This window comes from Coregonus lavaretus (genome assembly GCF_964263955.1).
Source record: "Coregonus lavaretus genome assembly, chromosome: 9".
Taxonomy (NCBI): Eukaryota; Metazoa; Chordata; class Actinopteri; order Salmoniformes; family Salmonidae; genus Coregonus; species Coregonus lavaretus.
Window position 1 is genome coordinate 10,566,779 of NC_139996.1, and position 15,166 is coordinate 10,581,944.

Below are 15,166 nucleotides of genomic sequence, written 5' to 3' on the forward strand. Positions count from 1 at the left end.
TGGATGGGGAGCATCGCTGCACAGCTATTTTCAGGTCTCTCCAGAGATGTTCGATCGGGTTCAAGTCCAGCCTCTGGCTGTGCCACTCAAGGACATTCAGAGACTTGCCTTGAAGCCACTCCTATGTTTTCTTGGCTGTGTGCTTAGGGTCGTTGTCCTGTTGGAAGGTGAACCTTCGCCCCAGTCTGAGGTCCTGAGCGCTCTGGAGCAGGTTTTCATCAAGGATCTCTCTGTACTTTGCTCCGTTCATCTTTCCCTCGATCCTGACTAGTCTCCCAGTCCCTGCCGCTGAAAAACATCCCCACAGCATGATGCTGCCACCATCATGCTTCACCGGTCTGAGAGTCCTTTAGGTGCCTTTCTTGCAAACTCCAAGCGGGCTGTCATGTGCCTTTTACTGAGGAGTGGCTTCCGTCTGGCCACTCTACCATAAAGGCCTGATTGGTGGAGTGCGGCAGAGATGGTTGTCCTTCTGGAAGGTTCTCCCATCTCCACAGAGGAACTCTGGAGCTCTGTCAGAGTGACCATCGGGTTTTTGTTCACCTCCCTGACCAAGGCCCTTTTCCCCCGATTGCTCAGTTTGGCCGGGCGGCCAGCTCTAGAAAGAGTCTTGGTGGTTCCAAACTTCTTCCATTTAAGAATGATGGAGGCCACTGTGTTCTTGGGGACCTTCAATGCTGCAGAAATGTTTTGGTACCCTTCCCCAGATCTGTGCCTCGACACAATCCTGTCTCGGAGCTTTACGGACAATTCCTTCGACCTCATGGCTTGCTTTTTGCTCTGACATGCACTGTCAACTCTGGGACGTTATATAGACAGGTGTGTGCCTTTCCAAATCATGTCCAATCAATTGAAATTACCACAGGTGAACTCCAATCAAGTTGTAGAAACATCTCAAGGATGATCATTGGAAAAAGGATGCACCTGAGATCAATTTCGAGTCTCATAGCAAAGGGTATACTTATGTAAATAAGGTATTTCTTTTTTTTAAATTGTATACATTTGCAAAAATGTCTAAAAACCTGTTTTGCTTTGTCATTGTGGGGTATTATGTGTAGATTTTTTATTTTTTAAATCCATTTTATAATAAGTCTGTAACGTAACAAAATGTGGAAAAAGTGAAGGGGTCTGAATACTTTCCGAATGCACTGTAAATATACACAATATACACATTAAGATACAAAACACAGAAAATTAAAACAAACACATTCTTCATTATAAAAATCCTCTGTCAGTTGTCGGAATTGCCCTAGGGACACCGAAGCATCCAGTCGAAATGTACTGTATTTTGGAGATTATTCCAAACATAGTGTACAAGGATATTAAAAGCTGATTTACGTAACTCTCTAGACACCAAAGCAGTCTCCAGAGTTAACCAACCCTATGAATGGGTTTGATAACTTGCCATTTTAAATCTTAACAGTGATGATAGGAAAGTCGGAAGTTTGTGGAGCAGAGCTTTATAAACAAAAAGAGTGTAATGATGTGATCTATGTGACTTCAAAGCGGTCCAGCCAACCTTTGGAAAAATAATGCAATGATGAATAATAAAAATGTCTCCTGTGATAAAACAAAGGGCACTATGATAAACGGCATCCAGGGGTTTGAGAGTAGTAGCAGCTGCACTTTCATAAATAGTGTCACCATAATTAAGAACAGGTAGAAAAGTTGACTGCACAATCTGCTTCCTGCTGACTAGAGAAAAGCAAGATCTGTTTCTGTAGATAAAGCCTACTTTAAATCTTAGCTTCTTAACAATCCCGGTTGTATGTTTTTTAAGGTATTTGTATGCAGGGACTCGTTTGATTATAGAACCATCCGATGAGTGAAGATGTAATCCAATCCTTAACAACTAATGTGGTTGCTGTGATAGTGCTGTGCCCTGGCCTAAACCCAGGTTGATTAATATTCAAAATACCATGCTTAGATAAAAAGAGCGAAGTTGCTTATTTACCAAAGATTCAAGAATCTCAGCTAGACATGGAAGCCTGGAGATGGGACCATAATTATCAAGATCACTACTATTCCCACCCATATTGAGTGGCAGTTAGCTAGCTAACAAGCTAGAAACGAACCAAAACATTGTTTAGAAAGTTGCTTTTAGTTGCCTGCTTTGCTAGATTGACATATACTAAATTCATTTTTTTAAAGGATGGGTTAATTGGTGTTAAAATACACCAGATATGCTGTTTTGGACAATCAGGCTGCTGATGTCATGCAGCCTGTAGTTTTTGTGTTTATACTTTTTCATAACGACAAGTTTGATGTCGGACGACAATAGAATATTCATGATGTCACTGCGACAGCTGTATACAGACATGTCGATAGACATAGTATAAACCAGCTGATAAGAGGTTTTTATAGTGTTATGATGTCATGTCATAGTATCGTGGGGACCAGATTAGAGTTACTAGATAAGTGGTTTGGGGCCATGGAGTCTACATTCCATTATGTCAAAGGAGATTACTGATGTTTATGATAGCATGATTGATGGACAGGATATACTGACTTGGGGTAAAGAGTAATAACATCAAAGAATGGGAGTGCCCATGATGATTACCAGATGTTCGTGGAGTGACTTGTAACAGAGTGTATATAAAGAGAGAGTGGATCTTTGTTATAGAGTGAGGGAGATGAGAGAGGCAAAGCTCTGTCATTCTGTTATAACTAACCATGTACATATTAAATACTAATATGAACTCCCCATCAAAAGTGTTTAAGTACATCCTTACATTCGTAATCACTTGATACCTAGAAACTCATCATAACACCAGCCTTTAGTCTTGAAATCTTTGGTTGTTTAGTACACTACTAAATGGGTGTAGACAAAGAAGAGCTCTCCAGTAGGTGTACCAAAACATTCAAGGACAATTTTCTCAAAAGTGGGGTTGCAAGTTTATCAACTTTCCAAGCAGAATTACTTTCCCATTGTTCCTCAACTGTAGTGTATGATATACCAGTTTCTAGCTCTGAGTCTCTACTTTTATCCAATGTAAAAAACACAATTTCAAATTTTGCTAAATAAGACCGAATCGAGACGGTCGGTCACATATTCAGTTTTACATTGAAAAGGCTACAAAAACAGAGCTTCTATAGACCTACAAGAAGGCTTGGTCATTATCAGGCCCCACTTATTATTAATGGTTTGCACGCCTCAAGGTTGCATTGGTCACAGAACAAGTGTCAAATTATCTGAACTTTGACTGCAGTGGTGCCAAGTGAAGCCTGTTCAAAACCTCTGCACTCCTCCATTGAATAAACAACAACAGTGAACGTCAGTTTTGGCAGGAATATAGCAAAATGACTTTTACTCACAGGGCAGCTATTCCCCAGTGGGCCCCAGATTTCTTCCCGGCTTCTATGAAGAGTGAGAGGCCAATGAGGTTGATGGTGGGAGCGATGGCCAGGGGCCCGATAAACTTCAGCACTAGGCCCACTAGACCTGACAAGCCCAGGACTAGTTGGAGCAGGGAAGACACCAGGATAGCCCCCTGGATCTGTGAATGACAAGGCAAAGATATTAGCGTGAGACTGCTTTATTCTCTGGAAGCTAATGCATTTCCTATGTAAAATGGTTGGTTATGTTTCCACTTGCTACTGCAGAAATACACTGAGTGTACAAAATATTAGGAACACCTGCTCTTTCCATGACATAGACTGGTCAGGTGAATCCAGGTGAAAGCTATGATCCCTTATTGATGTCACCTGTTAATCCACTTCAATCAATGTAGATGAAGGGGAGGAGACAGGTTAAAGAAGGATTTTTAAGCCTTGAGACAATTGAGACATGGATTGTGTATGTGTTCCATTCAGAGAGTGAATGGGCAAGACAACATATTTAAGTGCCTTTGAACGGGGTATGGTAGTATGTGCCAGGCGCACTGGTTTGAGTGTGCCAAGAACTACAACGCTGCTGGGTTTTTCAAGCACAACAGTTTCCTGTGTATATCAAGAATGGTCCACCACCCACAGGACATCCAGCCAACTTGACACAACTGTGGGAAGCATTGGAGTCTACATGGGCCAGCATCCCTGTGGAACGCTTTTGCCATTGGTCATGCTTGCAGATAGGGGGAGATTGCGAATGTCAATTCATCCCAGTCTGATATTGACATGGAAGCGGTAGGTCACGTTCTGAAATAGTGAATTCTATTTACGTATTTACAATGTGTACGAGTTCACTATGTACCTGTCCTGATGTATATACAGTGGATTCAGAAAGTTTTCACACCCCTTTACTTTTCTCACATTTTGTTGTGTTGTTACAGCCTGAATTTATATTATATTGAGATTTTGTGTAACCCATAATGGGGCCCCGGGTTGTGGGTTCATTTCCCACTGGGACCAGTATGAAAAAATGTATGCACTCACCAACTGTAAGTCATTCTGGATAAGAGCGTTTGCTTAATGAGGCGGCAGGTAGCTTAGTGGTTAAGAGCGTTGTGCCAGTAACCGAAAGGTCGCTGGTTCTAATCCCAGAGCCAACTTGGTGAAAATTCTGTCAATGTGCCCTTGAGCAAGGCACTTAACCCTAATTGCTCTGGATAAGAGCGTCTGCTAAATGATGTGAAAGTGGAATTTTGTTTGTAGAACATTTTCTTAATTAATTGAAAGCTGAAATGTCTTGAATCAATAAGTATTCAATCCCTTTTTCATGATAAGCCTAAATAAATTCAGAAGTAAAAATGTGCTAAACAAATCACATGATAAGTTGCTTGGACTCAATCCGTGTTCAATAATAGTGGTTAACACGATTTTTTCAGAACTACCCCATCTCTGTACCCCACACATACAATTATCTGTAAGGTTCCTCAATCGAGCAGTGAATTTCAAGCACAGATTCAACCACAAAGAACAGGGAGGTTTTCCAATGCCTCGCAAAGAAGGGTACCGATTGGTAGATGTGTATTTAAAAAAAAAGCAGACGCTGAATATCCCTTTGAGCATGGTGAAGTTATTTATTACACTTTGGATGGGGTCAAAATATACCCAGTCACTACAAAGATACAGGCATCCTTCCTAACTCAGTAGCTGGAGAGGAAGGAAACCGCTCAGGGATTACACCATGAGGCCAATGGTGACTTTAAAACAGTTACAGAGTTTAATGGCTGTGATAGGAGACAACTGAGGATGGATCAACAACATTGTAGTTACTCCACAATACTAACCTAAATGACAGAGTGAAAAGAAGGAAGACTGTACAGAATAAAAATATTCCAAAACATGCATCCTGTTTGCAACAAGGCACTTACAGTGAGGGAAAAAAGTATTTGATCCCCTGCTGATTTTTGTACGTTTGTCCACTGACAAAGAAATGATCAGTCTATAATTTTAATGGTAGGTTTATTTAAACAGTGAGAGACAGAATAACAACAAATAAATCCAGAAAAACGCATGTCAAAAAATGTTAGAAATTGATTTGCATTTTAATGAGGGAAATAAGTATTTGACCCCCTATCAATCAGAAAGATTTCTGGCTCCCAGGTGTCTTTTATACAGATAACGAGCTGAGATTAGGAGCACATTCTTAAAGGGAGTGCTCCTAATCTCAGCTTGTTACCTGTATAAAAGACACCTGTCCACAGAAGCAATCAATCAATCAGATTCCAAACTCTCCACTATGGCCAAGACCAAAGAGCTCTCCAAGGATGTCAGGGATAACATTGTAGACCTACACAAGGCTGGAATGGGCTACAAGACCATCGCCGAGCAGCTTGGTGAGAAGGTGACAACAGTTGGTGCGATTATTCGCAAATGGAAGAAACACAAAAGCACTGTCAATCTCCCTCGGCCTGGGGCTCCATGCAAGATCTCACCTCATGGAGTTGCAATGATCATGAGAACGGTGAGGAATCAGCCCAGAACTACACGGGAGGATCTTGTCAATGATCTCAAGGCAGCTGGGACCATAGCCACCAAGAAAACAATTGGTAACACACTACGCCGTCAAGGACTGAAATCCTGCAGCGCCCGCAAGGTCCCCCTGCTCAAGAAAGCACATATACAGGCCCCTAAGAAGTTTGCCAATGAACATCTGAATGATTCAGAGGAGAACTGGGTGAAAGTGTTGTGGTCAGATGAGACCAAAATCGAGCTCTTTGGCATCAACTCAACTCGCCGTGTTTGGAGGAGGAGGAATGCTGCCTATGACCCCAAGAACACCATCCCCACCGTCAAACATGGAGGTGGAAACATTATGCTTTGGGGGTGTTTTTCTGCTAAGGGGACAGGACAACTTCACTGCATCAAAGGGACGATGGACGGGGCCATATACCGTCAAATCTTGGGTGAGAACCTCCTTCCCTCAGCCAGGGCATTGAAAATGGGTCGTGGATGGGTATTCCAGCATGACAATAACCCAAAACACACGGCCAAGGCAACAAAGGAGTGGCTCAAGAAGAAGCACATTAAGGTCCTGGAGTGGCCTAGCCAGTCTCCAGACCTGAATCCCATAGAAAATCTGTGGAGGAAGCTGAAGGTTCGAGTTGCCAAACGTCAACCTCAAAACCTTAATGACTTGGAGAAGATCTGCAAAGAGGAGTGGGACAAAATCCCTCCTGAGATGTGTGCAAACCTGGGGGCCTACTACAAGAAACGTCTGACCTCTGTGATTGCCAACAAGGGTTTTGCCACCAAGTACTAAGTCATGTTTTGCAGAGGGGTCAAATACTTATTTCCCTCATTAAAATGTAAATACATTTATAACATTTTTGACATGCGTTTTTCTGGATTTTTTTGTTGATATTCTGTCTCTCACTGTTCAAATAAACCTACCATTAAAATTAGACTGATCATATCTTTGTCAGTGGGCAAACGTACAAAATCAGCAGGGGATCAAATACTTTTTTCCCTCACTGTAAGTAATAATGCAACAAACAAAAGGCTAAGAAATTAACTTTTTGTCCTGAATATAAAGCGTTATGTTTGGGTCAAATACAACACAACACATCACTGAGTACCACTCTTCCTATTTTCAAGCATAGTGGTGGCTGCATCATGTAATGGGTATGCTTGTCATCGGCAAGGACTAAGGAGTTTTTTTTAGGATACAAATAAACGGAATACAGGTACCGTGAGGGAAAAAAGTATTTCATCCCCTGCTGATTTTGTACGTTTACCCACTGACAAAGAAATTATCAGTCTATCATTTTAATGGTAGGTTTATTTCAACAGTGAGAGACAGAATAACAACAAAAAAATCCAGAAAAACGCATGTCAAAAATGTTATAAATTGATTTGCATTTTAATGAGGGAAACAAGTAAAAGTGGTTATCCCACTGGCTATAGGGTGAACGCACCAATTGGTGAGTCGCTCTGGATAAGAGCGTCTGCTAAATGACGTAAATGTGCCCTTGAGCAAGGCACTTAACCCTAATTGCTCCTGTAAGTCGCTCTGGATAAGAGCGTCTGCTAAATGACTAAAATGTAAAATGTAAATGTAAGTATTTGACCCCTCTGCAAAACAGAAGGTTTTGCCACATACTTGGAGGCAAAATCCTTGTTGGCAATTACAGAGGTCAGATGTTTCTTGTAGTTGGCCATCAGGTTTGCACACATCTCAGGAGGGATTTTGTCACACTCCTCTTTGCAGATCTTCTCCAAGTCATTAAGGTTTCGAGGCTGACGTTTGGCAACTCGAACCTTCAGCTCCCTCCACAGATTTACTATGGGATTAAGGTCTGGAGACTGGCTAGGCCACTCCAGGACCTTAATGTCCTTCTTCTTGAACCACTCCTTTCTTGCCTTGGCCGTGTGTTTTGGGTCATTGTCATGCTGGAATACCCATCCACAACACATTTTCAATGCCCTGGCTGATGCCAAAAAGCTCCATTATGGTCTCATCTGACCACAACACTTTCACCCAGTTCTCCTCTGAATCATTCAGATGTTCATTGGCAAACTTCAGACGGGCCTGTATATGTGCTTCCTTGAGCAGGGGGACCTTGCGGGCGCTGCAGGATTTCAGTCCTTCACGGCCTAGTGTGTTACCAATTGTTTTCTTGGTGACTATGGTCCCAGCTGCCTTGAGATCATTGACAAGATCCTCCCGTGTAGTTATGGGCTGATTCCTCACCGTTCTCAAGATCATTGTAACTCCACGAGGTGAGATCTTGCATGGAGCCCCAGGCCGAGGGAGATTGACAGGTCTTTAATAATCGCACCAACTGTTGTCACCTTCTCACCAAGCTGCTTGGCGATGGTCTTGTAGCCCATTCCAGCCTTGTGTAAGTCTACAATCTTGTCCCTGGCATCCTTGGAGAGCTCTTTGGTCTTGACCATGGTGGAGAGTTTGGAATCTGATTGATTGATTGCTTATGTGGACAGGTGTCTTTTATACAGGTAACAAACTGAGATTAGGAGCACTCCCTTTAAGAGTGTGCTCCTAATCTCAGCTTTCTGATTGAGAGGGGTTCAAATACATATTTACCTCATTAAAATGCAAATCAATTTATAACATTTTTGACATGCGTTTTTCTGGATCTTTTTGTTGTTATTCTGTCTCTCACTGTTCAAATAAACCTTCCATTAAAATTATAGACTGATCATTTCTTTGTCAGTGGGAAAACGTACAAAATCAGCAGGGGATCAACTCCTAGAGGAAGACCTGATTCAGTCTGCTTTCTAACAGACACTGTGAGACAAATTCACCTTTCAGCAGGACAATAACCTAAAACACAAGGCCAAATCAACACTAGAGTTTCTTACCAAGATGACATTGAATGTTCCTGAGTGGCCTAGTTAGAGTTTTGACTTAAATCGGTTGTGGCAAGTCTTGAAAATGGCTGTCTAGCAATGATCAACAATCAACTTAGCAGAGCTTGAAGGATTTTAAAAAGAATAATGGGCAAATATTGTACAATCCAGGTGTGCAAGGCTCTTACCCCAAAAGACTAACAGCTGTAATTGCCACCAAAGGTGCTTCTACAAAGTATTGACTCAGGGATCTTAATACATATGTAAATGAGCTATTTCTGTATTTAATTTTCAATAAATGTGCAAACATTTCTAAAAACACGATTTTAGCATGTAAATCTTGGTGGGGTAAACTCAACATTTTTGGGGGGGGGGATGCATGCCAGCAAAGCCACTACACAACACAACACTAAACAATGCAATAATTTCACTATAACAGTGACAAATGGTGCCCACAAACTGTTAGGGCCTACATAAAGGTGTCCCAACAGCCGAGAGTGAATCCTTACCACTGCTACACCTGGCTATCAGCGGAGCCTTGTCTGGCAGCGAAACAGTCATTCAGCCTCATGTACTGCCTTTTTAAAAACCATAGCTGATATGGCTGACTTGCTTAAACAAATGTGGTAACTACTGACTCCTTGTGGATTTGTATAAGTCGATGAATCAAATCAAATGTTATTGGCCACATGCGCCGAATACAACAGGTGTAGACATTACAGTGAAATGCTTACTTACAGCCCTTAACCAACAATGCCTTTATTTTTTTATAAAAAAGTAAATTAAACAACAACAAAAAAGTGTTGAGAAAAAAATAGCAGATGTAAAATAAAATAACAGTAGGGAGGCTATAAATACAGGGGGGTACCGGTGCAGAGTCAATGTGCGGGGGCACCGGCTAGCTGAGGTAGTTGAGATAATATGTACATGTGGGTAGAGTTAAGTGACTATGCATAAATAATTAACAGAGTAGCAGCAGCGTAAAAATATGGGTTGGGGGTGGGGGTGGGGGTGGGGGGGCAGTGCAAATAGTCCGGGTAGCCATGATTAGCTGTTCAGGAGTCTTATGGCTTGGGGGGTAGAAGCTGTTGAGAAGTCTTTTGGACCTAGACTTGGCACTCTGGTACCGCTTGTCATGCGGTAGCAGAGAGAACAGTCTATGACTAGGGTAGCTGGAGTCTTTGACAATTTTGAGGGCCTTCCTCTGACACCGCCTGGTATTGAGGTCCTGGATGGCAGGAAGTTTAACCCCAGTGATGAATTTTTTGAGGATCTGAGGACCCATGCCAAATCTTTTCGGTCTCCTGAGGGGGAATAGGCTTTGTCGTGCCCTCTTCACGACTGTCTTGGTGTGTTTGGACCATGATAGTTTGTTGGTGATGTGGACACCAAGGAACTTGAAGCTCTCAACTTGTTCCACTACAGCCCCGTTGATGAGAATGGGGGCGTTCTCAGTCCTCTTTTTTTTCCTGTAGTCCACAATCATCTCCTTTGTCTTGGTCACGTTGAGGGAGAGGTTGTTATCCTGGCACCACACGGCCAGGTCTCTGACCTCCTCCCTATAGGCTGTCTCATCATTGTCGGGGATCAGGCCTACCACTGTTGTGTCATCGGCAAACTTAATGATGGTGTTGGAGTCGTGCCTGGCCATGCAGTCATGGGTGAACAGGGAGTACAGGAGGGGACTGAGCACGCACCCCTGAGGGGCCCCCGTGTTGAGGATCAGTGTGGCAGATGTGTTGTTACCTACCCTTAAAACCTGGGGGCGGGCCGTCAGGAAGTCCAGGATCAAGTTGCAGAGGGAGGTGTTTAGTCCCAGGATCCTTAGCTTAGTGATGAGCTTTGAGGGCACTATGGTGTTAAATACTGAGCTGTAGTCAATGAATAGCATTCTCACGTACAGTGGGGAAAAAAGTATTTAGTCAGCCACCAATTGTGCAAGTTCTCCCACTTAAAAAAGATGAGAGAGGCCTGTAATTTTCATCATAGGTACACGTCAACATGACAGACAAAATGAGAAAAAAAAATCCAGAACATCACATTGTAGGATTTTTAATGAATTTATTTGCAAATTATGGTGGAAAATAAGTATTTGGTCACCTCCAAACAAGCAAGATTTCTGGCTCTCACATACCTGTAACTTCTTGTTTAAGAGGCTTCTCTGTCCTCCACTCGTTACCTGTATTAATGGCACCTGTTTGAACTTGTTATCAGTATAAAAGACACCTGTCCACAACCTCAAACAGTCACACTCCAAACTCCACTATGGCCAAGACCAAAGAGCTGTCAAAGGACACCAGAAACAAAATTGTAGACCTGCACCAGGCTGGAAAGACTGAATCTGCAATAGGTAAGCAGCTTGGTTTGAAGAAATCAACTGTGGGAGTAATTATTAGGAAATGGAAGACATACAAGACCACTGATAATCTCCCTCGATCTGGGGCTCCACGCAAGATCTCACGCCGTGGGGTCAAAATGATCACAAGAACGGTGAGCAAAAATCCCAGAACCACACGGGGGGACCTAGTGAATGACCTGCAGAGAGCTGGGACCAAAGTAACAAAGCCTACCATCAGTAACACACTACGCCACCAGGGACTCAAATCCTGCAGTGCCAGACGTGTCCCCCTGCTTAAGCCAGTACATATCCAGGCCCGTCTGAAGTTTGCTAGAGTGCATTTGGATGATCCAGAAGAGGATTGGGAGAATGTCATATGGTCAGATGAAACCAAAATATAACTTTTTGGTAAAAACTCAACTCGTCGTGTTTGGAGGACAAAGAATGCTGAATTGCATCCAAAGAACACCATACCTACTGTAAAGCATAGGGGTGGAAACATCATGCTTTGGGGCTGTTTTTCTGCAAATGGACCAGGACGACTGATCCGTGTAAAGGAAAGAATGAGTGGGGCCATGTATCGTGAGATTTTGAGTGAAAACCTCGTTCCATCAGCAAGGGCATTGAAGATGAAACGTGGCTGGGTCTTTCAGCATGACAATGATCCCAAACACACCGCCCGGGCAACGAAGGAGTGGCTTCGTAAGAAGCATTTCAAGGTGCTGGAGTGGCCTAGCCAGTCTCCAGATCTCAAACCCATAGAAAATCTTTGGAGGGAGTTGAAAGTCTGTGTTGCCCAGCGACAGCCCCAAAACATCACTGCTCTAGAGGAGATCTGCATGGAGGAATGGGCCAAAATACCAGCAACAGTGTGTGAAAACCTTGTGAAGACTTACAGAAAATGTTTGACCTGTGTCATTGCCAACAAAGGGTATATAACAAAGTATTGAGAAACTTTTGTTATTGACCAAATACTTATTTTCCACCATAATTTGCAAATAAATTCATAAAAAATCCTACAATGTGATTTTCTGAATTTTTTTCTCTCATTTTGTCTGTCATAGTTGACGTGTACCTATGATGAACATTACAGGCCTCTCTCATCTTTTTAAGTGGGAGAACTTGCACAATTGGTGGCTGACTAAATACTTTTTTTTCCCCACTGTATGTCCCTTTTACTGCCCTGAATGCCTCTGCTGATCCCACAGCTATTGCATGCTGTAATCATGTGTCTATGAACCAGAGTGATACTGTTAGCACTGAGGAGGTGTGCCCTAGTAGGAAGTCCACTGTGTGCAGCTCACCCTGCACTAACATAAACAACATGAGCATGTCTACCTCTGCTAAGCTTCCTAGTAAAGCAATAAAAAACAATCAAGCATCCCAGAAAGGTGCTAAAAATAGCCCAAGTCAACATATGTAGCTTAAGAAACAATGTTCATGAAATCAATAATTTGTAGCAACAGATGCCATTCATATTCTGACAATCTCTGAAACTCACTTATACCTTTGATGATACAGTTGTAGCAATACATGGTTATAAGATCTATAGAAAATACAGAAATGCCAAAGGTGGAGGTGTGGCTGTTTATATTTAGAACCACATTCCTGTAAAGAGGATCTCATGTTATAGGAATATGGCTACAGGTTAATTTTTTTATATATTTTTTTTATTTCACCTTTATTTAACCAGGTAAGCCAGTTGAAAACAAGTTCTCATTTACAACTGCGACCTGGCCAAGATAAAGCATAGTAGTGCGATAAAAACAACAACACAGAGTTACATATGGGGTAAAAAACATAAAGTCAAAAAATACAACAGAAAATATATATACAGTGTGTGCAAATGTAGCAAGTTATGGAGGTAAGGCAATAAATAGGCTATAGTGCAAAATAATTACAATTAGTATTAACACTGGAATGCTAGATGTGCAAGAGATTATGTGCAAATAGAGATACTGGGGTGCAAAATAGCAAAATAAATAACAATATAGGGATGAGGTAGTTGGGTGGGCTAATATTAGATGGGCTGTGTACAGGTGCAGTGATCGGTAAGATGCTCTGACAACTGATGCTTAAAGTTAGTGAGGGAGATAAGAGTCTCCAGCTTCAGAGATTTTTGCAATTCGTTCCAGTCATTGGCAGCAGAGAACTGGAAGGAATGGCGGCCAAAGGAGGTGTTGGCTTTGGGAATGACCAGTGAGATATACCTGCTGGAGCGCAGACTACGGGTGGGTGCTGCTATGGTGACCAATGAGCTAAGATAAGGCAGGGATTTGCCTAGCAGTGATTTATAGATGGCCTGGAGCCAGTGGGTTTGACGACGAACATGTAGTGAGGACCAGCCAACAAGAGCGTACAGGTCACAGTGGTGGGTAGTGTATGGGGCTTTGGAGACAAAACGGATGGCACTGTGATAGACTACATCCAATTTGCTGAGTAGAGTGTTGGAGGCTATTTTGTAAATGACATCGCCGAAGTCAAGGATCGGTAGGATAGTCAGTTTTACGAGGGCATGTTTGGCAGCATGAGTGAAGGAGGCTTTGTTGAGAAATAGAAAGCAGATTCTAGATTTAACTTTGGATTGGAGATTCTTAATGTGAGTCTGGAAGGAGAGTTTACAGTCTAACCAGACACCTAGGTATTTGTAGTTGTCCACATACTCTAGGTCAGACCCGTCGAGAGTGGTGATTCTAGTCGGGTGGGCGGGTTCCAGCAGCGTTCGATTGAAGAGCATGCATTTAGTTTTACTAGTGTTTAAGAGCAGTTGGAGGCTACTGAAGGAGTGTTGAATGGCATTGAAGCTTGTTTGGAGGTTTATTAACACAGTGTCCAATGAAGGGCCAGATGTATACAAAATGGTGTCGTCTGCGTAGAGGTGGATCTGAGAGTCACCAGCAGCAAGAGCGACATCATTGATATACACGGAGAAAAGAGTCGGCCCAATAATTGAACCCTGTGGCACCCCCATAGAGACTGCCATAGGTCCAGACAACAGGCCCTCCGATTTGACACACTGAACTCTATCTGAGAAGTAGTTGGTGAACCAGGCGAGGCAGTCATTTGAGAAACCAAGGCTATTTAGTCTGCCAATAAGAATGCGGTTGTGACAGAGTCGAAAGCCTTGGCCAGGTCGATGAAGACGGCTGCACAGTACTGTCTATTATCGATCGCGGTTATAATATCGTTTAGGACCTTGAGCGTGGCTGAAGTGCACCCATGACCAGCTCGGAAACCGGATTGCATAGCGGAGAAGGTACGGTGGGATTCGAAATGGTCGGTGATCTGTTTGTTAACTTGGCTTTCAAATACTTTCGAAAGGCAGGGCAGGATGGATATAGGTCTGTAACAGTTTGGATCTAGATTGTCACCCCCTTTGAAGAGGGGGATGACCGCGGCAGCTTTCCAATCTCTGGGGATCTCAGACGTTACGAAAGAGAGGTTGAACAGACTAGTAATAGGGGTTGCGACAATTTCGGCGGCTAGTTTTAGAAAGAAAGGGTCCAGATTGTCTAGCCCAGCTGATTTGTAGGGGTCCAGATTTTGCAGCTCTTTCAGAACATCAGCTGTCTGAATTTGTGTGAAGGAGAAGCGGGGGGGGGGGGGCATGGACAAGTTGCAGCGGAGGGTGCAGAGTTGGTGGCCGGGGTAGTGGTAGCCAGGTGGAAAGCATGGCCAGCCGTAGCAAAATGCTTGTTGAAATTCTCGATTATTGTAGATTTATCGGCGGTGATAGTGTTTCCTAGCCTCAGTGCAGTGGGCAGCTGGGAGGAAGTGCTCTTATTCTCCATGGACTTTACAGTATCCCAAAACTTTTTGGAGTTAGTGCTACAGGATGCAAATTTCTGTTTGAAAAAGTTAGCCTTTGCTTTCCTGACTGCTTGTGTATATTGGTTCCTAACTTCCCTGAAAAGTTGCATATCGCAGGGGCTATTTGATGCTAATGCAGTACGCCACAGGATGTTTTTGTGCTGGTCAAGGGCAGTCAAGTCTGAGGAGAACCAGGGGCTATATCTGTTCTTAGTTCTGTATTTTTTGAATGGGGCATGTTTATTTAAGATTGAGAGGAAATTACTTTTAAAGAACAACCAGGCATCCTCTACTGACGGAATGAGATCTATATCCTCTATATGG

General features: G+C 42.9%; 1 protein-coding gene across 1 annotated transcript in view; it reads right to left on the minus strand.

Annotated features, from left to right (window-relative positions):
• The window catches only part of LOC311134895 (solute carrier family 23 member 2), a gene marked incomplete at both ends in the record, with an annotated part of 65,582 nt that overhangs the window by 20,771 nt on the left and 29,645 nt on the right, over positions 1–15,166 (minus strand). Inside the window, one exon of the mRNA XM_084168661.1 lies at positions 3,316–3,497. Coding sequence (XP_084024787.1) covers positions 3,316–3,497 — 182 coding nt within the window. The remainder of the gene's footprint in view (positions 1–3,315; positions 3,498–15,166) is intronic.